This window comes from Enhydra lutris, unplaced genomic scaffold (genome assembly GCF_002288905.1).
Source record: "Enhydra lutris kenyoni isolate GAN:26980312 unplaced genomic scaffold, ASM228890v2 scaffoldscaffold10, whole genome shotgun sequence".
Classification (NCBI taxonomy): Eukaryota; Metazoa; Chordata; class Mammalia; order Carnivora; family Mustelidae; genus Enhydra; species Enhydra lutris.
The window spans coordinates 1,879,509-1,906,571 of record NW_019154094.1 but is presented as its reverse complement, the minus strand read 5'-3'; the positions used below and the strand labels follow the sequence as shown (position 1 = coordinate 1,906,571).

General features: G+C 53.0%; 1 protein-coding gene across 1 annotated transcript; it reads left to right on the top strand.

Moving 5' to 3' along the window:
• The first annotated feature begins 8,107 nt into the window (after positions 1–8,107).
• Positions 8,108–26,543, top strand: LOC111143845 (HAUS augmin like complex subunit 8). Its single transcript, XM_022497792.1, has 11 exons — positions 8,108–8,305; positions 10,941–11,005; positions 13,587–13,642; positions 18,159–18,240; positions 21,274–21,366; positions 21,487–21,581; positions 22,200–22,265; positions 22,371–22,529; positions 22,717–22,858; positions 24,999–25,140; positions 26,126–26,543. The coding sequence occupies exons 1-11, from the start codon at positions 8,277–8,279 to the stop codon at positions 26,316–26,318; spliced, it is 1,122 nt and encodes a 373-aa protein (XP_022353500.1). The 5' UTR covers positions 8,108–8,276; the 3' UTR covers positions 26,319–26,543.
• Positions 26,544–27,063: the final 520 nt, after the last annotated feature.

The window sequence follows — 27,063 nt, the reverse complement described above, 5'->3', positions numbered from 1 at the left end:
CCTAAATGGAGACTCAGGAAGTCTCCCAGGGAAGAGGGTTTAGATAGGCAGAAGAGACCCCTTTAGGGACCCCTCTCCAAATCCCACAATCCACCTGTTGTCACGCCCAGGTGGAAAGCCACCTTGAGAACCTCCTGTGAGGTGACCACACCCAAAAGCTCTGCTTGAGACCCTGGCTCAGGAAAAACAAGGGAAAGGGGCCCATGGAGCCCCGCTCTGCTTTTAAAGGCGGTCTGGATCTTCATGGACCTCAGGCAGGGCTCCAAGGGGGCTTCTGTGCCAGCCTGGTTGCAAGGGACAGAGAGGGCTCACTCCTCGGCCGAAATGCCCAGCACGGTCAGCCACTCGGGTCCACAGGAACCCCCCACCACCCGGAGGACAAGTGTCCTGGGGACTTGGGGAGCAAGTCATGCCTCACTGGCTGCCTCATTCCTGGAACCTGGAGCAAAGGAACCGTTCGCTTGGCTGTTCCTGAGCTCTCTGCAGACTGCAGACTCTGAGCTGTTATCACCTCAAAATCCACAGCGCCTTCCACTGGGCCCCCCCCACCACCCCTTGGTTCTGGTTTCTTCCACAACATCCCCTTCACCTCACCCCTCCCCAGGGGCCCCGGGGCCCACTGGCTTTAACTTCAAAATGGCGTCTTGGTCTGATAAGACTCTTCCTTCCTTCTAAGACGACTTACTGAGGGGGAATCCACATACCACATAGCTCAAGTGTTAGCAGGGCGCGGGGCAGCAGCGTGCGCTGTGTTCAGAGACACCGGCTGTCACCACCACACCCACTCCAGAATATTCCCCTCTCAGAAGGGAATCTTAGTTACCCCTCTGTCCTGCCAACGAGACCCTCGAGCCCATCCTCATTTTCTTGTTCCTGTGGAACTGCCTGCGTCACCGGCCCCACTCTGTCCCCCCAACACTTGTGGCTGCAATGTGGGGTCCTCGGGCCCCCAGGGTCACCTCCTCTCCTCCACCTGTGTCCCTGGGCCTCATGGTCTTCACCTGGGCCGGGACCCCTCCTGGCTGCGCAGCCTAACCTCTGGCCCGGTTTCTGCCACAATGATCTGGTTCCACTTTTCCACCCAGTAAGCTCTCCCAGGCAGCCCACAGCCCAGGGTTCTGCCTTGTCAACATCTTTGGTAACAGCCACCAACTGGTTCCCCTCCCAGCCTATCCACACATCATCACAAAGGCAAGGGGTAAAAGGGTCCCTGCGGGCCAGCCACAGGCTTGACACATGGTGTCTCAGCGGCTCTTCTTGCCCTAGAGCTTAGCATTCTTTCTAGAGCCTCAGCATTCTTTCAGACGGGCTCTCTCTCCCAGGCGGACTGTGGCTCCAGGGGACATCTAGCAATGACTAGAGACAGTTTTGATTGTTCCGACTAGGGGAAGGGGAGGTATACTGGGGTGGGGGTGGGGGTACAGACCAGGGACACTGCTCAGTACCCTATCCCAGAGAACAGACCCCCCAATCCAGAAAATGATTTGGCCCTAGATGCCAACAGTGCTGAGACTGATTAATACTGTGTTAATTATTTGGGGGAAAAAAAAAGATTTAGGTCCCTAGCTCATGTACACATCAGGATAAAAGTCCCAATGAGTTAAATGGTACAAACCAGGTGATCTGTCCCAGTATCTGTGAGTTACAACCTCTCTCCCTCCCTACTCGGTGCATTGACCTGTGTGTGGCATCCTTGGACCTCAACAAGGTAACAGAATTATAGAACACAAAGGCTCTTAGGTCTCGTAGAACCCCTAAAACAGTCAATCTGGGGTTGACTTTTCTCAAAGGGGACACTTAGTGATACCCGGAGACATTTTTGCTTCTCACGAGTTAGGGGCGGGAGGGCCGCTGCTGGCATCTAGTGGGTGGACACCGGATGCCCAAGACCGGGGACGCCAGAGACCCGGGATGCCCATTCAACACACTATGACACACAGGACAATCTCCACCCCAGACAATGACCCAGCCCCAGGCATCACCAATGCCCAGGCTGAGAAACTGTGATTTAAATAAATAAGGAAAGCAATGGTCACATGCTTCGAGGGTGTCCCCAGGGCCTCCAGAGCACAGGAGACATCGGAAGATTCCAAGCCTGAGTTCACCTGACTGCACGATAATGAGAATGAGGGAGCAAGAGAGTGGGCCACACTCGGGGCTGGACCAACCCAGCTGCCGAGGCCTAGAGACACCTGCCCCAGTTGAGGCTCCTTTCTCTCCCCAGCAGCCCACCCTCAGCTTCCCCATCTTCATCTCCACTCCCTGCTAAGCCAGCAGGCAGACTCCTATGGGACCACTGAGGGGAGAGACTGGCTTTTTGACGGTCTGTGGGCAGGGCTTGGCTCTGGCACTTTCTTGTGTCCCCTCTTTTCTCACTAGTGCCTGATAACCAGCATCTCCACATGACAGCCGAGGACGCAGGGATCTTCGCTAGTAAGGGCCAGAGACCCTGCTTGCCAGGAAATGAAAGCCCCAGGGGCATCCCGGAGACCTGAAAAGCGCCATCTCCAATCTCGCCCTCGGCTCCCTCTGTTCCGCCCATCCTAGGACAGGATGGAGATGCTTAGGGAGATGAGTGGGTAGATTTGGGGTAAAGCCCCAGTGAGCCTGTCGCAGATGCACTGGTCTGACTTCTCCTGTGGGGAGGCAGGGGCGCCAGCCTCTGAGGGAAAGGACCTTGGCTGGGGCTCATCAGGGGAGCTCTCATGTGGCCCTCTTCCTCCCCCAACAAGCCCTGTGCGGGTCACGAGCTCACTTGGTGTTGGGTGCCTCTCCGCGGGCATGACTCCTGACATGTGCACTCGGGGCAGAGAGGCAAGGGCCGTTCTTTTCTCGCGGTATCCCTGAAAGCCAGCTCTGCACCTGCCTCGTTAACACTTTCTGCTGAATGATTTTCAGACCTTCCAGAAACTTCTTTTGTCCAGTCACCTATGGCAGCAGCTGGTCCCGAAGTCATTTTGGTTCATTAACAGAGTCGCTTTTAGATCCTCTCCTGTGACCATGGCAACACTGAGGACAGAGACCTCCGCACGCCTAATTATAAACCTCAGCCAGCCCCCAGGCAGGCACACACAGTCTCCCAGGCCTGGCTCTAAATACACCCCTTGTAATGTCACACGAGACCCGCTCCCTCTGAGCAGGGTCCTTGCCTCTCTATCGTCATCCCAACTGTAAGAACATGTGTGGGATCTGGAAGGTTCCTAATGGGACGTTTCCAAAGTTGATGTGGCCAACTTGCCCACCACCCTCAAGATGTTTATTTTAGAAGAGTAAGACTAAACAACATGAACTCCATTGGTGCAATTATTTATCCAAAACTTCTTCACTCAATAAGAATGCAATTTGTCCCTTACCCAGTATGAGGGGCTGAAGTGGGTCCCAACACACCCCCACTCCCCCATTCATTATGTTGAAGTCCTACTGCCCCGCAGCCCAGAATGTGACTGTATTTGGAAACAGGATCTTTAAAGAGGTGATTCAGTTAAAATGAGGTTATTAGAGTGGGCCCGATCTGATAGGACTAGTGTCCTGACAAGAGAAGATGCGGACACAGGCACGCCCAGAAGGAGGACAGTCTGGGGACACAGGGAGAAGACGGTCGACTACACGCTAAGGAGGGAGACCTTGCAACAGAAGCGCCTCTCAGAGAAAACCAACCCTGCCAACACCTTGATCTTGGACTTCTGGCCTCCAGATTCACGAGACAATAAATTCCTGATGTTAAAGCTGCGGGGTCAGTGAGTCTTTGTCCCAGTGGCCCTGGAAGGCTCACACACTCAGCAGGGACAGTACTGCAGTGCACGTGGCGGGGTCCCCTCTTACACATAACAATCCCGTGGAGCAGGGCAGAGCTGGGTTATGAACGAGTGAGTCAGACCCGGACAGCTTATTCATTGCTCCGACTAACCCACAGGCCGAGCCTTTGAATCACTACTTTATTTATCATCGGGCAGGGGCGCAGGAAAGTCTCGACGAGGAAATGAGTAGAACCCAGGCTCATCGGCTGTGTTTCTGAGACATGTCTAATCTCCAAAGCCCTTTCTGGGCCAAAGTGAAAAGAGGTGAAGTGACAGGGCCCGTCAGGGACCCAGTGGTGCTCAGACAGAGCCCTTTGTTCTGCGACTCTGTCCGTGCCGGATGAGGGCAGAGAGAAGGGCCTGTCTTGCTCTGCAGGGAGGCCGAGCAGGGGCTGCCTGGCACAGTTGGTTGGGGACGCTGGGCACACAAAGGCCTGGTGGATGGGGACCGGTGGGGGAGGGCAGTACCCAGACGGGGTCGGGCGGCCCCAGAACGTGCTGTTTCCTCCCACAGAGTTACAGCAGCTATGTCTTGGTTGGGGAACAAACAGAGGAGGACACATGAAGAGCAAAAGTTAGGCAGTCTGTGCTCGAGGAGCGGCCAGCATCTGCGGCCACGAGGGCGAACGGGAGAAGATAATGTGCCTTCAGGAGCCGCACCGATCTGGGGCCCCTGCCAAAGAAGCACTCGAGAAGAGATCTAATACCTCTAATCTCAGAAGAAAAGCAACAGTTTGTTCTGAGACGAGGGATGATTACTGCAGAGATCCAGGTCAGTCGTAAGACAAAGAGAAAGACAATGGCATCTGCTGTCCCTGTGAGCGAAGAGGGCCCTGGCTCACCTCTCATTCCTCCTCTGCTCCCCGTTCTTGGGAGGGGAGCTGCCTAACTCCCCCTCAGTCTTCTCCCAGTGCTGCCTCCTTCTTGTAATCAGGACTCTAGATTAAGAACTGCCCAGAAGGCAAAATTCAGTTGGCAGCCCCTCTTCCCCACGCCTGCCCTGGGCAGCAGTTCTCTGGGAGCTGACCAAACACCAAAGACCCACTGAGGCAGAGGGAGGCCTCGGGCAGTAACCAGATTTCACTACGGAGAGGTGGTTCTGTGCCCCAAGAGACACACAGCCACATCTGGGGACATTCTGGGTGGTCACGACTCAGGGGGTGAATGCTATTGGCGTCTACTGGGTAAGATGTTGCCTGATGTCCTGTAACGGGTGGGACGGCCCCCACAGCAAAAAATAATCCAGCCCCAAGGTCAATGGTGCGGCAATTGAGAAACTGTGCTCCCGCAGTTTGGTCTTTGCCAATTTGAGGTTACTAATCCTCCTTTGTGTCTCTGGAAAGCCCAGGGAGCCATCTCTGGCATCGCCCCCTGCCTGAGCCTCGGTTTCCATACGGAGAAAAGAACCAGGACTGCTTGCCGCGGGTTGGCAGAATAGAAGAGATAGGTATAAAAGCGTCCATCACAAAGGATGTTCAACAAAGGGGAGAGCAGCGCAGCGATCCGCTCATGCAATTCCCTCTTCCTGGCTTGATTTAACACCTCCGTATCCTTCGAGGCCTGGCTTGGACCTTGCCACCTCTTCTAAGGAAACTTGCCAGAATCCCCCAAGCCCTGAAGCTTGCACTGGCCATCCCTGACTCGGTCCCACCACCTTGGCTGCTGCACTGACCACCCACACTGCATTTCATTATTTCAGTGGGAGGGAGAGCACCAGAATATGCCTCCTCCAGGGCATGAAGGCTCATCTCTGTCCCCAGGGCCCAGCCCCCAGCGCTGGAAGGATCAGCACTTGCTGAATTGAACTCCTGAGCCCACGCAAGACGCAACTTGGGGGAGACAAGGAAAGGGAAGTGGCAAACTAACAAGCCTCTGTTGGGGACAGAAAATAGATCCTACAGTCAAACAGAAAGGGGACATTCCTGAGTCTCTACCCTCTCCTCTGAGCCAGAAGCCTGGAACTGAGGGACAGTCTCACTCAGAGATTTCTGACTGGAAAGGTGCAGCTGAAGCTTTGGGAACAGGTATAACGTGCAAAAGCAAACGTGGAATTTGTGGAATTTTCCATGCAAAAGATAAAGGAACAGTAAAAAAGGTCGTTTTTGGATACAAACCATACAGTGGAAAGCTGAACCCAAGTGGGATCACCGCAGTGGGGATTCACTATATAAAACATGAGGGGACTGTGTGCCAGAGACGCTAAGATTGTCAAGATTGGGTTCTAAACCTGAGAAATGCTGACTGAAGCCAACCCATTCATTTTGCAGGTGAAGAAACAGACAACGAGACTTGATGGGAGGTTGGGACTTCTGACTGGAGAGCCTGCCCGGCTGCGCTTACTGGGAGACAAGCACCAGTGCCATGCAACCAGAAGATTCCAGTTCTGTTCACTCGGGGGTGTCCTAACCAGGGCAAGCCCATACTCAATGTCTGTAGGAGGCATGGCTCTGGGCTCTGATCATGTGCCCGGGGGCAAACAAGGCCAAAAGCTACCTTCCATAAGGGCCAGGACATTCTGGAAGTAAAGGAAGAAGTTACTCTCTCTGTGGCCCTCTTTACATTCAATCTATCCAGATTCATTTCCTGAATGAGCTATAAACCCAGGCCCCCCAGCCCTTCTGGCAGATCCTGGCTGGACAAGGATCCCCACGATTAGGAAAGAAGAGAAGTTAATGCTGATTAAAACTGCCCAGTGCAAGGCTCTTGCCAGAGTCGGGCCCATCAGACGATGAAACAACTTCCCAGCCCAGCTGCCCAAAAGGCCTCCCACGGCTCCTGGATGCTGTAAGAGTCTGGAGACTCCAAGACCAGAATACTCCTCAGAAAGGTAGGAGCTGGGACCTCCATCCAGCTCTAAGACACAATATCCCCACCAGCTCCCACCTCAAACAAAAGAGGTGTAAGAATGGTTTTCCCTTAAAGACCCCTGGCCTATCAGGCGCCCGGGGGGGGAGAAGAAGGGAGAGCACGCAGGCTGACTGCCCCGTGGCTGCGGGCTGCCCTGCCTCTCCCTGGCTGAGCTCACAGCCGCCGGGGGACAGATTTCCTGTATGTCGTTTTACCCATTTAAGTCCAAGGATGCAACTCCGAGGAGGTGGTGACAGCCTAGCACACGCGGGTGTGTGCACACCCACTCCCCTCCCCTCTCAAACCCAGTTCCGGCCCCAGTGAGGTCTGGAGTCTCCTTCCTTGCTCCCTGGGACAACCCCCCCCCCCGCCCCCACCAGCTCCAGCCAGCCCCATCTTAGGAGAGTGGCATGGTTTCCAAGTCTGGAATACCAGAATACCAGCCCAGAGGGCACTGGGACCTGCCGGGGTTACCCAGCAGCTGGGGGCGAAGTCAAGAAACATATGAAACAAGAGAAAGGGGGACCCAAAATCCAATGGGCAGCACCCCAACATCTGTACCCTGCTACCCTTGTCCTTTCCTCTCCTTCTCAGCAACCCCCCTGAACTGGCTCTCAGTTCTTGCCATGACTTTTCTCCCCCTCTCCCATCTCCCCTTGCCCCCTTCCCCATTCCGTGGCCGGCCCACCACACCAGTGGGTTCAGACCTCCAGAATTTGAGCACCCACAGAACCCTAGGCGCGTCCCTCCCCCAGTAGCCATTCGTCTACCCCTTCAACCGAGGGCAGACGCCCCCAGGCCATCCTGTAACTCTTCCCCCAATGGCACCCCGGCTGTCCTCCCACCGGCTTTGCCCCACGTCCCCCGCCTGGGCCTCTCAACCCCGCCTCCTTGCCTTTACCCCTCCCTGCCCCGTTTCCTGCGACCCCCCAACTACCACTAAAGCCACGTCCTCTTCAGAGAAGCCGCTCAAAGCTTCATCTGCATGCGCAAACTCCCTCACCAGGCCCATTCCATCAACTTTCTCCTAAACCGTCCCGCTCCCACTCCGTCTCCTGCAACCCCTTCACGACCCCCAAGCTCGTTCCCGCTCCCTCCACCCCAGGCTTCGCGTCTCCCTCCATTAACCCTCAGCTCTGTAGCCTACAAGGCAATCCGCGAACGCGAGCTTCGAGATCGAGCCCCCAACCCGCGGCCGCCGCCACTCACCTGGGCCTCGGACGCCGCGCGCCGCCGGTCCCGGGCCGGCTCCCCGCCCGGCCGCCCGCCCGCCCGCCCACCACTGGTCTGCCGGCTCCGCCCCGCCGCGCCCGCCGCTCCCCCGCGCGCTCCCGCTTCCGGGTTCCGGAGGGGCGGGGCTGGGGCGTGACGCCAGCGCGTTCCGGGGCGGAGCGCCGCGAAGCCCCGCCCCCTCCCAACCGGTTCCGGACACCGCCTCCTGCAGCTGGTGGATGAAACCAAGTGTGAGGGGAAAACAGAGTGGCACGCGCTCAGGGGTCTCCCGCTTCACCCGCAGACACGCTCTCCGAGGCCAACGGCCACCCCTCCCATGGCGGCGCAATATGGCCCGGCCCGGGGCGAGGGGGCGGGGACCCGGATTTGAAGAGCCGGCCTTTGAGTTAAAGGCGGGAAATGGCGGATTCCTCAGGACGCGGAACTGGGTGAGTTGAAGCGCCACAGGTCTGGATTTTGTGGGTGCCGGCGAGAAGGCCATGGCCGAGAGCTGGGGGAGGTGGGGCAGCAGAGTTGGGGATTGGGCATCTGACCCCTGGGACCCACCGAGGGTGCACGGGCTCTGGGAGGCGGGAGGCGGCCGCTGCGCATGCTCGGCAGCCTGGGCGCGGAACTAGACTTGAGTCCCCAGTCAGTTGTGTGGGTGCGGGGCGATATCTGGCTAGTGGCTTAACCTCTCTGTGCTTTCGCTTTCCTCCGCTGAGAAACCCGGCGAATGACGCCGCCGTTCAACGTTGTAGGCCTCGGGTGAAACTTAAGAACTTAGAACAGTGCGTGGCTCTTGAACGTGATCTGTCGCGATTAGTTGCCATTTTATAGTGGACAAGTGCTGGGCCACTAAAGAATCTCCTTTAATCCTCCGAACCCTTCTTTCCTATGCTTCCCCTTTACAGATGAGATGATAGAGGCTCAGGGAGAGAGAAGGTCATTTGTCTAGGATCACACAGCAAGAGCAATTGAGACAAGACTTTGACCATTTACCCGGTTCCAGGCATGATTCCTGGGCTGGGTTCGTTTTATTTGTTCACTCGGCTGATGTTCTGTTGTGCCAGTGCAAACTGAAGTTTAATAGACCAGTTGAAATCACTTGTGTTGAATCCAGGGATCATTACCCTGTGAGATTGCCCTTACCCTCTCCGAGGTTTGGGGGGAGGTATCTGAGGCAGGCACAAGTTTAATGAACCCACCACCCCCATTCGGTTTGATTCTAGAGCCGTAGCTCAGACCCCGTAGGGAATCTGTGCTCTGTCCCTTGCCAGCTTTGAGACTTGCCAGAGGTGACCTCTTCAAACATTCCAGTCCTTTTCCAGAAAACAAGGATAAAGCAGGGCAATGGGGAGGTTTTTGTAGGGTTGGGAGGATTGTGTGAAGGAGGAGAGCTACAGGCACCCAGTGAGCATTTATTTGGTTGGTTGCCTCTGCCCACTATGGCCCAGCACCGCTGGATCTCACTTGGGGTCCTCAGAGTCTGCAGTGAGCTGAGCAAGGGGACCGCCGCTTTGTGACCAGTGGAGCTTGTGTCCTGACGTCAGCAGGGGTTACAGTGCCCAGGCCCCGGCCCTGCCCCTCAGTCTGCTCCTCTCTGGTTGCTGGTCTCTATTGGTAGCGTCCTGCTTGCCCAGATTGGACTCCTGGGATGCATCCCCGAGTCTCCTGCCTCGAGGTTCCCTCTCTCCTAATACATCCAGCTTCAATCTTTCTTCCCTTAAATAGGGATGAAACACACATAACATCATTTCAAAGTGAGCGATCTAATGGCCTTAAGACATTCACACAGTGCAGCCACCAGCTCTGTCTAGTTCCAGAACATTTCATCAGCCCAGAAGGAAACTTTGTATTCATTTTCAGTCACTCCCCATCCTTCATCCACCCCTCTGCTCCTGCCCATCACAATCTGCTTTCTGTCTTACTTTGGCTGTTCTGGACATTTCAGATACATAGAATTGTACAATATATGTCTGTTTTTTTCATCCAGGATAATTTTTTAAAAAAGAGATTTTGTTTATTTTTCTAAATAAACTCTACCCACAATGTGGGGTTCGGACTCCTGACCCCAAGATCAAGAGTCGCATGTCCCATGGACGGAGCCAGCCAGATGCCCCCAGGATAATATTTAAAAAAAAAATTTTTTTTTTAAGATTTATTTATTTATTTGAGAGAGAGCAAGCAGGAAGAGGGGCAGAGGGAGAGAATCTCAAGCAGACTCTGCCTCAGCGCTCCATCTCAGGACCCTGAGATCATGACCCAGGCCGAAATCAAGAGTCAGATTCTTATCCGGCTGAACCGCCCAGATGCCCCCATCCCAGGATAATATTTTTGAGACTCGTCCATTTTAGCATGTATCAGTACTTTGCTTCTTTTTGGGGCTGAAATACACTCAGGGTTTTCTTATTTCTTGGCAGGAACATACGACCCATAAAGCTGAAAATCTCCGTTGTCCAGTCCTTTGCAGAGAAGGGTTGCCAGTCAGTAGGCTGAGCCTGTAAGCCGGGAAGTCAGAACTCTGCCAGTGAAGCCATAGGGCTGATCAGTTCCTATTTTGACATCATTCTTCTCTGTCCTTGTGCCCTTGGCCTTGTTGCTCCCTGTCCCTGAATGTCCTTCCTCATGGACCTGGGCAATCAGGGCTTTGTCTCTCACCTCCCCTCACCCCCTTATGTGTCGGGGCACTCTTCAGGTGGCCTGACCAGGAAGCGCTGCTCTTCCCTCTCGGGGAAGGAGTTCCATCTCTCATTCACTGGGTTATTACTAGGAGTATAGAGTGGGCACAATTAACGAAGCCCTGACTTATGTTGAGATCTTTGAGGCTTGGCAAACCTGCTTGCCCTCTCACTCTTCTTGCTCTGGGCCCTTCTCAGTTTCAGCCAGGCAGGGCTCTGAGTCTCTGTTCCTGTCAAGGTGACCCTGCCTGGAAGACATGGGCGCGTGGCTGGGAGATTGGTGAGGGCGGTTGGGGATGCTGGGACTGCGTTGTCCCAAGGAAGCCCGGGCTCCTCGCTGCCTTCCCTGAGCTTAGCCAACTACGTAACTATGTCAGCAAGACCCTCTATGTCCCTCTTCTAGGAAGCCTTCTGCGGGGGGTCCCGGTACTCCTGGTGGCGCTAAGATGAAAGGAAGAAAAACACAAGGTGAGCAAAGTCAGAATCTAGCTTACGATCCAGTTTCAGTAAGTGCTTTTGGGGAAGGAAAAAACCAGGCCAGAGCAGGGAAGCTAGGGCTCTATTTCCTTGTAGGGACACCTCTGGGAAGTCCGAGTCTGGTCATCCAGCTCTGTGGCCAGGGGTGTGACAGGACCTGGGGGAGGTCACCCAGGGCAGTGGGCCCTTCCAGCGGCGGGAATCACAGGCTGTGCGCAGACCTCGCCACTAGACGTGTGGGTGAGGAGAGTCGAAGCTGAATTCATTAGCAAACACTGAGGTCTCGGTTTCTTCTCTGGAAGCACCTCGGGTGCCCCTGCATCTGGTGTCCCCGAGTGGGTCTGCAGTCACTGTTCACAGCCTCCCTTGACTCTTGGCAGTGCCGCTGTGGGTAGTGGGCTCAAGGATCTCCCATCTTGGAGTCCAAGCCTCTGATACGAAGAGCTGTTTGCTTCAAGTGTTCTGCGTGCCAGTGTGCATCTCCGAGAACTTAGAACAGGCTTCTGCTTCCGAGTGGCTGCAGGGTCCTCCGTTACAGCCTGGCTCGCCCATCTTGTTTATGACCTGTGGTATGTTTACACGTGGTCTAGCTCTGGAACACAAATTATATCCTTCGTCGTACCATTGCTTCTCTGGAAAATCCACTGCTGTTCAAAACAAACACGTACGTCCTGGTTTCTGGAAACTCAACTGTCCAGGGAACCCCAGGCCTTGGATCCTTCCAGAGGAGCAAAACCCTTTGCCGATGGCATCGGACTAAAAGCAGCATCATTTCCTTTGCTTGAAAATGGAGGTGTCCTTTGCCCTGATCCCTTGCCGGACATCCAGGGGTAGACCCTTTGTGTGTTTGGATTTTCTCCCCTGGACCCCACCTGGTCTTGGTCTTGACCCTTAAGCACCTCCTGCCTGATGGTCTGAGCCCACTCACCCTGCAGGCATGGCTCTTCCTTGCCTGGTGCTCGCTCCGGGCAACCACTAGCTCCTTGTCCAGCTTCATGCTCCCCATAAACTCTGGGTGTACCTCCTTTCCGCTCAGGGTTGTAGCCACACCCCCAGCCCCAGTGAAAGATGACATCCTGGCGTGAAGATCCAGTTGAAATCACCATGTCACTTAACCAAACTTTCAAGCCGTGGGACATTAACCGTGTCCTCTTCCTGGGTCCCTTCATGAGAAAGGGAGAGCCCCAAGCTCTGGAGCTACCTAGAAAAAGTGTACAATGGGCACCTGATGTCTGGTCGGGCGCCTGCTCCCTGCCGGGTGGTGGACTGTAGTCAAAAGCAAGGCAGACAGAAGTCCTGGCCCTCGAGGTGGCTGGAAGGAAAGAGCAGGGGCAGTGAGGTGAGAGGGAGGTCCCCTCGGGAATGTGAGTCCTGCGAGGTGCCTGGAGGTGCTCGGGACCTGCAAGGGAGCCAGTTCTCAGCCACCAGCGGGGAAGCCCACCTGGAGGACACAGGATGTTTCCAGGGAAGCATGCCTGCAAGTGCTGTGTTCAGAATGCACATTGGGAATGGGTCAGTGGGCTTTGGAGCAGGGAGACCGCGGCGGTCTTGCAGAAAGCGGTTTCTCTGGTGCAGTGGTGATCGTGAGACCCACACCGGACAGGACTGGGGTTCCGGAGAGGGTAGAGGAAGAGGAGCCGCCATTGTAGAGGGGAGTGGAGGTGTAGGGGGAGGTATCGGTGGTCGTTGGGGGGGAAATACCAGGAAGACCGTTGAAGAGAGGAACTGGGGGAGGGGGTTTGCCAGGGCAGTGGCAAGCACAGAGGTCCCTCCGCTTGGGGGGGCCAGGATATGGCCCTGAACTTGGGAGGCTGCCAGATGCTGAGGTGGGAGGGTCTCCCGGGGCTGCTGCTGTCTTCCCGGTGAAGCAGTAACTGGTCACTAGCTAACTGGGGGGACCCAGTGTGGGGGAAGTGGGGGGGAGAAGGTACAAGGGAGGACTGGGGAGAGGGGTTGGGATTCAGAGCAGAGGACTGTGGGTGATCACTTGGGCCATTGTGAGAAACCCCCTAATTGCAAGGCAAGCATGGAATGGGGGGGGACCTGGGCGGGGCTGTCACCAAGGTGTATGACCCTGGTGTTGAGCATGTCTCCCAAGAGGCCCCGAGCTAGGTAAGGGCATAAAGAGGCATGAAAGTCCTGTACCATGAGTGGGTCATACACACATGCTGGTGAAGGAAGGGGTGGCCGGGGTTCTGACCACAGGTAGTGAGTGGAAAGGGGGGGAGGGGCGGCCAACAGGTGCCCACCTGCGGAAGGTCTTTTATCCTGTCCCTGCCCTGCCCCTGAATCCGCTGTCTACTTTGAGCCTGTTCCGTTATAGCCTGGGGACTTGTAAACCGTAGGTATCCCACATGTTCTTGCATACAGTAGATGTCCCATACACGCTTGAGGGTACTGAAGCCCGGGATCTGAGAGGAGCAAGGGGGAGGAGTGCCCGCCCCCTCCCCCCTCCTCCTTCCTGCTGTTGATCTGGGAGAACACATAGGACCTGGTTTTGATAATGGGGAGCGGGGCTCCTTACGCTTGGCTCTTGCTGTCTTCTTCTAAACCAACAGCTTGTCCCCCACAGGTGGAAGAGTCGTCGAGTCCCGATACTTGCAGTACGAGAAGAAAACCACCAAAAAGGTAACAACGTCGGTTTGAATGGTCTGAATAGGGTTCTGTCGGACTTGGAATTCTGACCCAAGTAGCACGGGCCGGGCACAGCATGGTCCTAAATCCCTTTTGCAAAGACATGATCTCTATTAAAACCTGAGATTGTTCCTTTCAACCCGATAATCCCTTTCTGGATTCTGTCCTGAAGCAGCTCTGTCGGGTGCCCAGCTCACAGTCCCTGACCTTGGCTGGTGCTTAGAAAAACACCTGCAGGGTTTTAAAGGAGGACTGTGGGGAAGAAAGGATGGGGCTGAAGCACCCAGTATCAGAGGCAGAATTTAGTGAACTATCCGTAGTCACACCACGAAAATCATGCAGCCGTTGAAAATGATGGGACGGGGACATCTGGATGGCTCAGTTGGCTGGGCGTCTGCCTTTGGCTCGGGTTGTGATCTCAGGATGCTGGGATCAAGTCCCACATCGGGCTCCTTGCTCAATGGGTAGCCTGCTTCTCCCTCTGCCTGCCATTCCCCCTGCTTGTGGGCATGTGTGTGCCCACTCTCTCTCTCTCTCTCACACAAATAAATGGATAAAATCTTAAAAAAAAAAAAAAAAAGCAGTGATCTACAAAGTAGGAAATAAATTAAAAAAAAAAAGAAAATGATGGAATGAAGCACTTAAAGACACAAACACCTGCTTTGTGTGGCATTTAACAGAAACACTCAGTAGATGACCCAGTTACGTATCTTGTTTCATTGTGCCATACTGAGAAGGTGGAGAGGTTGTGTTATTCCTTCCATTTTCCCAAATGTGGTTTATGGTAAAATTCAGTCAACTATGAATTTCTGTTCCCTACCTTTTACTCTGGTAGAGTGAAATGGCAGGTTTTTAATAAGGTGACGGAAGGGGCGCCGGGCTGGCTTAGTCAGAAGAGCAAGCTGCTCTTGATCACGGGTTGTGAGTTCGAAGCCCACGTTAGGTGTGGAGATTACTTAATAAACAAATAAATAAACTTAAAAAAATAATCATGTGACTTAAGCTCCAACTTGAGGAAAAAGGAAACCTTTTCACAAACTGCTGTCAGTTCTTGGGGGTGAATTGTTTTTAGTGGAATTAATTTTCTTTTTAATATTTATGTATTTATTTATTTATTTATTTGACAGACAGAGATCACAAGTAGGCAGAGGCAGGCTGAGAGAGAGGAAGGGAAGCAGGCTTCCTGCCGAGCAGAGAGCCTGACGCGGGGCTCGATCCCAGGACCCTGGGATCATGACCCGAGCCGAATGCAGAGGCTTCAACCCACTGAGCCACCCAGGCACCCCTGGAATTAATTTTTTAATTATTATTTTTGTTTCTTAGAAAGTGAGAGAGTGTACTTGAGGGGGTTGGAGGGGAAGGTGGAAGGAGAGAGAGAATCTCAAGCAGGCTCCACACCAGATGCAGGGTTCCATCTCACGATGACCCTGAGATTGTTTCCAGAACCTAAGTCAAGAGTCAGATGCTTAACTGACTGACCCACCCAGGTGCCCCAGACTTAATTTTTTTTTTTTTTTTTTAAGTTAGTTTTAGGTTCATAGCAAAACTGAGTGGCAGGTACAGAGATTTCCCATATAACCCCTGCCACCCCCTCCATAGCCTCCCTCCCCCCATCAGCCTCTCCACCCAGAGAGGTGCACTTTGACATTTGAGGAAGCTGCCTTGACACATCACCCAGAGGCTGTGATTTAATTTGGTTTTTTTGTTTGTTTTTTAATTTAAATTCACATGATTTACTTTGTTGAAGTGAGTTTCAACAAAAGATCACAGCCCCTGCCTCCTAATTTTAGTGTTGCCTTGTAAACTTGTTTACAAGCATCCCTGTGTGTCTGCGTGCTCTGGTATTTTCGATTCCTACGAGCTTGTCCGTTTTCTTTCTTTCTTTCTTCCTTCCTTTTTTTTTTTTTTCCCCATCTCTTCGGGTAGAATTTACAGAGTTAAGTGTCGCTCTTTAGCACACGGTTCTGCAAGTTTTGACAAACTTACCCTGTCACAGACCCACCACAGTCAAGATACAGTACAGTCACCCCCTATCCCTTGGCTCTCCCCTGAAGCCGGCCCCACCCTCATCCCAGCAGTTACCTGATTTCCATTCCTATAACTTTGCCTTTTCTGGAAGGTCATTAAGAAGGGGTCACACAGGATGCAGCAGCCTCTTGCATGTGCTTTCACAGAAAGGAGAGGGGGGTCCCTCCCTGTGGTTGCCTGTCACAGTGCCGGTTCCTTCGGGTGGCTGAGGAATGTTCCCCAGGGTGAGCGGACCACGGCGGGTGTAGCCATTTACCAGTGAAGGGCATTTGGTTTGATTGTCGGTTTGGGCCATGGTGCACAAAGCCACCTTACACATTCTCGTGTGGGATTCCGTGTGGACACGCTCTCCTTTTTCCCTGGAGAGGAACGGCAGGTAAGTGTAGTTTTCACTAGCTTGTGGGAAACCATGTAGCCGTTATCCAAAGTGGCTGCAGCTCTCTACATTCCCAGCAGCACCAGAGGAGAGTTCGGTTGGTACTTTAAGATGGACCGAAGCCATTCTAGTGGCTGTGAAGTGTCGTCTTGTTGTGGTTTTAATTTACATTTCCATCACAACTAATGATCTTGAGTATCTTTTCGTGTACTTATTGGCCAGTCCCGGCTCTTTTGCCATATTTTAAAAAAAAAGATTTTTTTTAAATTTATTCATTTGACAGGGAGAGACACACAAGCAGGGGGAGTTGGAGAGGGAGAAGCAGGCTTCCCGCTGAGCGGAGAGCCCAATGTGGGGCTCAATCCCAGGACCCTGGGATCATGACCTGAGCCGAAGGCAGACGCTTAATGAATGAGCCACCGAGGTGCCCTGGAGGAGAGAGAATCTTAAGCAGTTTCAGTGCTCAGTGTGGAGCTTGATCTCGTGATCCTGAGATCATGACCCGTTCCTTTGCTTTTCTATATAAGTTTTAGACTTAGCTTGCCATTTTCTACCAAAATTTCTACTGGGATTTTGAATGTATGGAATCTTTGCCTTGGTTTAGGGAGAGTAACATCCTAAAAATACTAGGCCCTTCAATCTATGAACATGGTACACCTATCCATTTAGTTGGTCAGGTTGGATTTCTGTCATCAGCATTTTGTAGTTTTCAGCCTATAAACCTTCCCTATTTTTTCTTAGGTTTATACCTAAGTATTTGTACACTTTTTAGTGCTACTATATGTAATACTATCTTCTTTCTTTTCTTATTAATGAAGACATTTTTTAAATTGAGGTATGATCAACATACAACATTATGTTAGTTTCAGTTATATAACCTAGTGTCTCAGCATATGTTTATGAATCGAAATGATCCCCACAGTAAGTTTAGTTAAACCTAATATCATATGCTTTTGTTTTTTTCTTGCTGACAGCTTTCACATGGTCCTATCTTGGAATTTCACTTCCCAGAGTTGTTCATTGCTAGAAATGTGACTTTTTTTTTTTTAAGATTTTATTAATTTATTTGACAGAGATCACAAGCAGGCAGAGGCAGGCAGAGAAAGAGGAGGAAGCAGGCTCCCTGCTGAGCAGAGAGCCCAATGCGGGGCTCGATCCCAGGACCCTGGGATCATGACCCTAGCTGAAGGCAGAGGCTTTAACCTACTGAGCCACCCACGCGCCCCAAAATGTGATCTTTATATATGGACCCTCTATCCTGCAATCTTGCTAAACTCACTTGTTTGGTTTCTTAAAGATTTTGCTTATTTATTCAGAGAGCTCATGCTCGCACATGTGAAGGTGAGCGGCAGAGGGAAAGGGAGGGAGAGAAGCTCACGTGGACTCCATGCTGAGCCCCGGGCTCCACACAGGACTCAATCTCACGACCCTGAGATCATCTCGGCCTGAGCCGAAATGAAGATGAGATGCTTAACTCACTGAGCCCCCCAGGCAGCCCTTTACTTACTGGTTTTAGTAGCATTTGGGATTTTCTTTGTAAATCATGTAAGAAGAGAGTTTTTTTTTCTTCTTTTTTAAGCTGTTTGCCTTTTATTTCTTATTCTGAGACCCCCAGTAGGAGGTTGAATCGGGGCGGTGTCTGCGCTTTGAAACGTTCTTGCTCTTCACAAGGTTTTCTTTCTGCTCAGATGTTGTTGTAATGGCTTGTGAGCTCCATGCATTGCTTGTTTTTTTTTTTTTTTAAATGCATTTTAAAGATTATTACTTTGATTAGAAAGTAATAGATTAGAAACAAAGATTAGAAACTTTGTTTTCCTGATGACCGGAGGAATATGTTCTCTGTGAATACTATAAAGGATACAGAAAATCAGTCACCTGGCATCTGCCATGTCAGAGCCCATCACTGGCAAACATTTTGGTAGTTCCCTGTGTTCTGTGCATGTGAGGGTATCCTTTTTGATTAAGCCATCCCATTTCTATGTAATTAAATGTCAGAACCCTACGTCTCTCCCTGGCCTCAAAGTGATAGCAGATACAAACTGCACACACCGGGAAGGGAGGTGTCTTGTCCCCTGAATCCTGACTGTCATGTGTTTCCCCTAACAGACTTCTGTAGCAGATGTGGTGAAGACCGGTGGGAAGATGCCTGAAGGGGGAAGGAAACTCCATGTGCTCCAGAAGAGCAAAGGTGTGTAAAGATGGAGGGAGGGTGTGAAACAGCTCTGAAACTCTGTAAGTGAGGAACGTGGTGGTGAATTTTGTTTTCCAGTATGTGAAGGGGAAACTCCCTCTTTCTTTCTGGGAAGTGTCAGAAGAGTGTCTGGGTAAGGACGGGTCTGAGGCATGTGGAGAGCCCGAGGGAAATGGCTGGGGAAGAGAGGAGGTTACTTCCTGTGCGGCCATCATGACGCTTCCTTGGTCATGTGACCGTTTCCTGGGTGGAACTCTGAGAGCGCGACTCAGGGGACCCGTGAGGCCTCATCTTCCTGCCTCTCACCACCTTGGGTTAGGTCTTCCTCGTCATGTTTCCCCTGAATCTTCCTAGAAGCCGTCACCAAAGTGATATGCAGAACTTGCAGTTTTTCTGATTGTAGACGTAAGTGTTTGTTGTAAAATGAAAATCAACAGCAATGGAAAATGGAAAGTGTAGACAAGGAGGGTGGATACTCACTCATGAGCTGCCACTTCAATCACTGCTGTGTATGTGGTGTTCAGTTGTAGTCAGTGTGTTCATTCTAGAAGTCTTGGAAGGCCCCTCCCCAGAGTTGCACTCTGCCAGCTCCTCACGTGCCCACTTCAGCAGCACTGGGCCCTCTTTCTCATGAAAGCAGTTCACAAAAAGCAAAACTGTTTCTTGGCCTGCTCCTCCTTGTTCAAAGTGGCAACAACTGTGAGTCTTGGGAAAAATTAAGTACAGTTGACCCTTGAACCACATGGGTCTGAACTACATGGATCTACTCATATGTGGGGGTTTTTTTGTTTTAATTTTCTTTGTTTATTTGACAGAGACACATAGCGCGAGCAGGAACACAAGCAGGGAGGGTGGGAGAGGGAGAAGCAGGCTTCCTGCCAAGCAGGGAGCCCGCTTTGGGGCTCGATCCCAGGACTCTGGGATCATGACCCGAGCCTAAAGCAGACGCTTAACGACTGAGCTACCCAGGCGCCCCAATATGTGGGATTTTTACAATACGATACTATAAATGTATCTTCTCTTAGGATTTCCTTAATATCTCCTTTCTTTTTAGCTTACTTTATTAAATGAATGAAGTTTATAGTATAGTATATAGAACATGTAAAATACATGTTCATTGACTTTCTGTTCTCAGTAGGGGCTCCAATCAATAGTAGACTGTGAGTCACTAGCCTTTTGGGGAATGGAAAGTTGCTGATCATGGTTTGGGTGTTTGCCCAGTGTCTGCGCTGCTCCTTGACCTGGACATGCTCCACGTCCTGGGGCCAGCTCTGTAGTCTTTGCTCATGCCCTTGGGTCTGGGGCCACGCGTCCAGCCGGGAAAGCCAGTGTGTGGCCCAGAGGGGTCAGAGGTTGGGTCAGCCACATCTTAAAATCAGGGTTCTAACCCATGGGCGATTCAGACTTAGAAATGTCTGGACACATTTGGTTGTTGTGATGGGTGGGGAGATCTGCTACTTGTATTTGATGGGAGAGGCCGGGGAAGCCCTTCAGTTGCCTGCTGCCCCTGACACAGCCCTGCCCCAGAGTGGGACGCAGCCCCAAATGTCAGTAGTGTCAGGGCTGAGAAACCATCATTGAAACAACCACGGGAAGCGCCTGGGTGCCTTCAGCTTGGGTCATCATCCCAGGGTCCTGGGATCGAGCCCCGCATCAGGTTTCCTGCTCCATGGGAAGCTTGACTCTCCCTCTCCCCCTCCCCCTGCTTGTGTTCCCTCTCTCGCTATGTGTGTCTCTCTCTCTGTCAAATAAATAAGTAAATAAATAAGTCTTAAAAAAAAAAAAATAACCACGAGACTGGAGAGAGACGGCCAGTTTGAGTTCCATCGTATTTCTCGAAGGAGACACTGTACAGGTCAGCAGACTCCTGTTCACTTAGAATTTTTCGAATATTTGAACCCAGGGCCCCACACCCTACACGTCACCATGACGCCACTCTGTTTATTCCCACGTACCCCTCTTTCTCAGCCGCATGGGCGTTCCTTCAACCACTGGTTGCCGCCTTGCTAACAACAGGGAGGACTTCACATGCCATTTGTTCGTTTCGCGGCCCCCTGTAACCCTGGCTGGGTTATAGCCCACAGTACCCCACTACCCATTTTAGGGGGCATCAGGCATAACTTCACATGGTTAAATAGAGAGTAAAGATGAAGGGACCCCCCAGGGAAGAGGAACAGCCCAGAAGCTGCTGGAGAAAGAAGGGAAAAGCAGAAGAAAGAACAGGTGCATGGCAGGTGGCAAACCTCTGTCCAGAACACGGTGTTTTTTGTTTGTTTATTTCTTTTCAGCGTAACAGAATTCATTGTTTTTGCACCACAGCCAGTGCTCCATGCAATCCATGCCCTCTCCAATACCCACCACCTGGTTCCCCCAACCTCCCACCCCCCTCCCCTTCAGACCCCTAAGGTTGTTTTTCAGAGTCCATAGTCCCTCATGGTTCACCTCCCCTTCCAATTTCCCCCAACTCCCTTCTCCTTTCCATCTCCCCATGTCCTCCATGCTAGTTGTTATGCTCCACAAATAAGTGAAACCATATGATAATTGACTCTCTCTGCTTGACTTATTTCACTCAGCATAATCTCTTCCAGTCCCGTCCATGTTGCTACAAAAGTTGGGGATTCATCCTTTCTGATGGAGGCATAATACTCCATAGTGTATATGCACCACATCTTCCTTATCCATTCGTCCGTTGAAGGGCATCTTCGTTCTTTCCAGTTTGGCGATTGTGGCCTTTGCTGCTATAAACATTGGGGTACAGATGGCCCTTCTTACCAAGCTAAGCAGCAAGGCGTATTCGCCTCTCTGGGTTGGAGAGACTGCGTCTCGCTCTCTTTCTACTCTGAAATAGATTCACCTTGCTGGCTGGGAATTTGCAGAGCTGCTTCAGCCCTCTGTCCCACTCCCCTCAGAAGATGCTGGCTTTTCGGAAGCAAAAAGCTCGTAGTGGTTGCAGAGTTGCCTGTGTCCCGCCATAGTGCGCAGGACCTTGCAGACTGTGCTGACCTCTGGGGCTTCTCACTGGGCCCGCAGACAGCAGTGGAATCGGGAAGGGCGACCTGCAGTCCACGTTGCTGGAAGGGCACGGCACCGCCCCACCGGACCTGGACCTCTCGGCCATCAACGGTAAATCATCCACCTGCCCCTCCCCACCCCGGTCTTCCCCAGCTGGGCCTTGCGGTACGCCTCGGGGCTGCCAAAGCGTGCTCTGAGTTCTCGCCTTCCAAATGCTCTTCTTGATCTTAGACAAGAGTATGATTAGAAAGACTCCGCAGCTAGAAAAGACGATGTCGAAGAGAACCGACTCGTCGTCGTTTTCTTCTTCACAGAGAAAGAGCCCGGTGAGTGTCCGAGATGAAAGAGAAGCTGTGGAGTTAGAGACGTCTGATGTTAGCTCCCACCCCACCCCCCGCCCCCAGCACGTGCCACTCGAGCTCCAAGGCTCTAAGATGGAACAAGGCAGCCACGCGTTTTAAGGAAAACCCAAGACCACACGCATCCTCGGAATATTCATAGAGTTTAAGTTGCCCCAAGTATATGTACAAGTACATGTAGTTATGAAGGCGAGATCATGTGAACAATGAGATTTGGGGCCTTGTTTGCTGATACTATGCTAGAGAAGGCACTAGGCCAGGCCCTGGGCCCCAGGGGAGGACAGCTGGGCTGGGGTCTCACTCCGCCTCCTGGCTTCAGTGTGGCACTGATTGCACGGGACTCCCCCAGCTGACCCGGACCAGCCAGCCACGGGAAGGGCCTGGACCACCCCCTTCCTTCTTGCAGGGTGCCCAAAAAGACAGAACGAGGAAAGAGAAACAGCGGGTTGACACACAGGAGAGAATCATCACATTACTGAATTAAGTCGGGTTTATGAAGATTAGGTTTCTGCCCTTCCAGTGAGGAGAGAGCTAGGCTTGTACCAATTCACTGGCAACCAAAAATGTTGTTTTCACCTCCCCAAGGACCTGTCAGAGGCGATGGAAATGATGGAATCCCAGACGTTGCTCCTGACCCTGCTGACTGTGAAGGTGGGGACAGAGCTCGCTCGTGCGTGACATGGGCAGGAGGAAAGGCTTTGCAAGGCGCAGGGATGGCGTTCTCTCTAGCCTGAGCTCCTGTTGTGCGCTTGACAGATGGAGAATGGTCTCACTTCATTCGAAGAAAAGGCAGAGAGGAATTTATTAATAATGTGTAAAGAGAAGGAGAAGCTACAGAAGAAGGCCCACGAGCTGAAGCGCGAACTTCTTCTCACTCAGCGGAAGCGGGAGCTGGCAGACGTCCTTGACGCTCAGGTCAGCAGCCATGCAGTCACTGCACTGCACGTTCTGGGGCGGGGTGAGCCCGGCAGAGCGATCTGAGGGAGTGTGGACAGGGGCTGTCCCTGCCGCCCGGCTCTGACTCTGGCCAGCTTTTGGCACCGATGGGTGCTGGTATGGGACTGGGTCTTGTGTCCTAGGCCTCCTTCCCTCCTGCCTGCAGATCGAGATGCTCAGCCCCTATGAGGCTGTGGCCGAGCGCTTTAAGGAGCAGTACAAGGCGTTCGCCATGGCCCTGGACACCACGAGGCACGAGCTTCCCGTGAAATCGGTCCACCTGGATGGGGACGGGCAGCGGTTCTTAGGTAGGAAACTGGGCGGCTGCCGGGCAAGGGGCAGAGTGAGCGAACGGCTGGTGCAGGTTGGTGCTTGTCATGTGCCAGCCGCCTTTATCCCTTTGTGTCATGTCACAGCGTCCTCTCAGTAGATGGTGTGTCCCTCATCAGATGGCAGAGGATGAGGGTGGAGGGGGCCGGCAAGGCTGCGGTTTATCCGGGGTCGCGCCCTGAGTAAGGACCAAGCTGGGATTTGAAGCCAGGTCTGTGGACCGGCCCAGTAATTTCCATCCCTGCCAAAATACATTCCTGGGGATCGGCTGCTGTCCCCCAAGGCACGGGGGTTCCCTTCAGAGACGCTGATCCTTACTCCATCTTGCCTTTTTTTTTTTAAACGTAATCTCTACACTGTACATGGTGCTTAGAGTCACAGAACTCAAGGTCAAGAGTCTCATGCTCCACTGATCAGGCCAGCCAGGTGCCCCGGCCCCGTCCTGCCTTCTGTGAAGAGACGTGGGACCCCTCTGTGGCATAGGGTTCCTACCTGATCCTTCACGGGAAGAAGTCCGCATGCATGCTTGATCTTAAAATTCGCTTTAGAGCAAGTGTCTTTTTTTTTTCTTTTTCTTTTTTTTTTATTTGTTTGACAGAGATCACAAGTAGGTAGAGAGGCAGGCAGAAGGGTGGGGGGAAGCAGGCCCCCTGGCCGGGACCCTGATGCGAGGCTTGATCCCAGGACCTGATCATGATCATGACCTGAGCTGAAGGCAGAGGCTTGACCCACTGAGCCACCCAGGTGCCACAGAGCGAGTATCTTCCCAAAGCAAGTTTTCAGCCAGCCTAGAGTCTGGTTATTTCCAGGCAGGGTCCTCATGAGCCATCTAAATACATCTTGTTTGAGGCCAATGTAAGTAAAGGATCGCCACCTAAAATCAGGTGGACATTGCCTCCAGAACTTTCCACAAACGCAGTTCAAGATCACAAAGGCCGTTGCTCTATTGGTATTCTCAGACACAGGTGATTTTAATCCAGCTTTTCCCAATACGGAGTAGCAAGGGGATCACACGCAATCTTGAAAAATGAGCTTTGTGGAGCAATGTTCTGCGTGCAGGTGTCCGGTTTTATAATGACAGCAGTGAGCTGCACATCTGCGACTCTTGGACTCCGTCCCTGACAAGTGCCGTGGGTGGCGGCCAGCAGTTGGGATCGGGTTGCGAAGGAGCCCGTGGCTTCTGGAATTAATGACAGATTGGGTGGCTCAAAACACCAGAAGTTTATTCCCTTCAGGTCAGGGGTCCTGCAATCCGAAGTCTGGATGTCAGCAGAGTTGGACCTCCCTGGAGACTTGGAGGGAAAATGCGTTCCGTGCCTTTCTCCTGACTCCCGGTGTTGCTCCCTGTTCTTGGCATTCCTTGGCTGGTGGTGGCGTCGCGCCAGTCCACCTGTGTCTTCACACGGCCTTGCTTCCAAATTGCCCTCTGCTTCGAAGGATGCCAGCTCACAGACCTCACTGTAACCCAGTGACGTCAACACAGACTCCATGGCCATAAGGTCACGTTCGCAGCTACTTGGGATTAGGTCCTGAACATGTCTTTTGGGAGGAGGCAGTGGAGACCAGTACGGGGAGTATAAGAATGTGGATGTTTGTGGAAGAACCCTTAAAATGGTCTCAAAATCTTGTGGTGGTGGGTTGTGACTCAGTGCGTGTATGGTGTGGCGTGTGTGGAAGTGGGGAGCTGCTGCTTTCTTTAAATGCAGGCTACGCTCTCAGGGGTGAGGGGGGCAGAGATGCTGGGAACAGGGAGTGGGAACCACAGGTTTGTTTTTAAGTTGCTTGCAGGACTGACATCCTTGGCCTTTTGCATTGCTTTCTCTTGAGGACGTCAAAGTGGCCTTCCAGGTCCGTTCCAGCAACCGCCCAGCTGGCGGACACACCTGGCCTATGATCTCAGGCCCCTGTGATCTGTGGCACTGGGCGGGCGGGGGGAGAGAAGCGGTACCAGCACATGAATGTTGTCCCCCGTGACCCTCTCTGCCTTTGAGCTCTTCATGATTCCAGCATAACACACGAGCATTCTGGGGAACGAGAAGAATCCAGTCAGCCTCCCAACTAGCATCCCTTGCTCCAGGCACTGTGAAACCCTTGGCTGACCGCCCCTTTCCCCTCCAGACAATTTGCAGCAGGAGTTGACGACCACATGCCATCTGCTGGAAGAACTGGGGATTGGCAGTTTAGAAGAAAACATGAAAGCTCTGGACCTGCTGAGCGAACTCAAGGAAATGACCCAAAGGAAGGATCTGGAACTCCGAAGGTATTGCAGAAAAGATTTGAAGTTGGGAGCAGCCGGTCATGCTCTGGCGAGTGGGCAGCTCTGGTGTTTGCAGAGGCCGGGGGTGTAGGGGCCCCATGAGGCAGGGAGAGGGGAATGGGCAAAGCACCTTGAACTCAGCCCAAACCCCCGTGTGTGTTCTCAAGAAGCCATAGAAAGGGGTCTCTAGCATCACCTGTCCTGTACTTCCCCAGAGTCACAGCATTTCCGGTGCCCCTGGGGGGGCCTGCTCATACTTGAAACATCTCCTGGGATAAGGGCTTGGGGTGATCTTCTTGGTACTCGTTACTGGAAGTATAAATTCATATAGAAAAGGCACGGGTCCTCAGTTTGGTTTGATGGGTTTCACGAATGTGGGCCCTGGGCAAGCAGCCCCCAGGCCGCAGGGCACCCCCTGCCGCTCCCCCAACAAGCCCCCTCGGCAACTTTCTCGCTGTTGAAGCTTCCCCCTCCGGGGATTTTTTTTTCTTTTTTTTTAAACCTTGGGGCTTTCCTCTTCATCTTCCCCCCAAAAATCTCCTTTCGTTCTCCTTTATGATGCTGAATATGCTCTTTGAAATGTCTAAAAACATTGCAAGTTACTCCTAAAAAAGAGTTGCCACCTACTAGGACATTCCCTTCTTGTGTGCATGGCCTCAGGGGAATTCCGCATGCACCAGAAGGTTCCAGATCCCAAGGGTCACAGCTTCAGCTGGCCAGACACACTCCTTTAGCATGTATTTCCCTGCCGTCTTTTACACTGCGGGAGGCCACGCGGCCGTTCTTGGTGCGGTTCCCCACATATCTGGTGGATAAATGACTCTTCTTTTGCGCCTGCCCAGTCCTGTTCTGACAGGCCTCTCTGAGCTCTGCTCAGCTGTGTTCTGAGTCCTGCACGCTTCCCCAAGAGTGCTCAGGACGCAGCCTGCTTCTGTCTGGCCCTGGGCGGAGAGGCCGAAAGGCTTCATCCGTCCTGTTGTTTCTGCAGGAGCTTCGCCCAAGTGCTGGACCTCTCGGCCGAGGCGAGTAGAGAGGCGGCTTTAATCAACCAGGAGGTCTGGGAGGAAGCCCAGGGCCTGGAGGCCCCCAGCCAGTGGTACTTCAACCAGGAAGGCGGGGAAGCTCCAGGGGTGGTCCGGACCCCGCTCCTGTTGGGCGCCGGGGAGCCGCACACGGCGTGAGTCTGCACGCCAGCCGTGTGCCCCCCGCCCAAGGGGGGACCTCCCTGCTGACCGCCGAGAAGAAAGCCCAGCCCCTCCCCCGGTTCAGTGCACACGTGTGTGCCGCGGCCTCGTGTGTCACGCTCTGGGAGCTCATGCACTTTAGACACTACTTTGGCGATGTAGCTGTTTTTGTACGAGCGTATCAATCACTTGATACTTAAAGAATAAAACTTGTGCAGTCAAGCGTTCGTTGCTACGTCAGGGGCCAGGAGAGGCTCATGTTGTCTCAGGTTCTTCTGAACTGCGGCTCCTCGGTCTTGGGACTCCTGGGACGTGAATGTTTCACTTGCAGGGGGATTTCATGTCCTGCCGTCCCTGTGGTACTTGCCCCTTTACCATCCTGGAGCAAGTTCGGAGTCGGCCCGCCGCGGGAATTTCCTCACCCAGGCCAGGGTCCCAGCGCTGTTGCTGCCCCATGCCCGGTGCGGCACAGGGGATCGGCCCAGCCAGCCCGCAGCTCCTGTCTACACTGCGTGGGCTCTGGCCATCTGGCTGCTTCCCAGGTAGCATGCCTCCGTGGATGTCGGCTGGTTCCCCCTTACAGGACTGTGTTACAGCCCTGCGTACGGGAATGTTCCCCGGAGAGGCACCGTTCCGTTGCTGTCATGGGTCCCAGTAAAAGAGACGTGGCCACTGTTGCTAAGGCTGCTCAAGCAGGCAGGACTGCTCTTGTCCAGTTTCCGCCTTTGCCCCGCAGTCTCTG

Coding starts and splice junctions, on each gene's coding strand:
- LOC111143845 (XM_022497792.1), top strand. CDS start 8,277: ATGGCGGATTCCTCAGGACGCGGAACTGG. Junction 18,241..21,273: donor TGTGCTCCAGAAGAGCAAAG/GTGTGTAAAGAT, acceptor CTGGGCCCGCAG/ACAGCAGTGGAATCGGGAAG. Junction 21,367..21,486: donor GGACCTCTCGGCCATCAACG/GTAAATCATCCA, acceptor TCTTGATCTTAG/ACAAGAGTATGATTAGAAAG.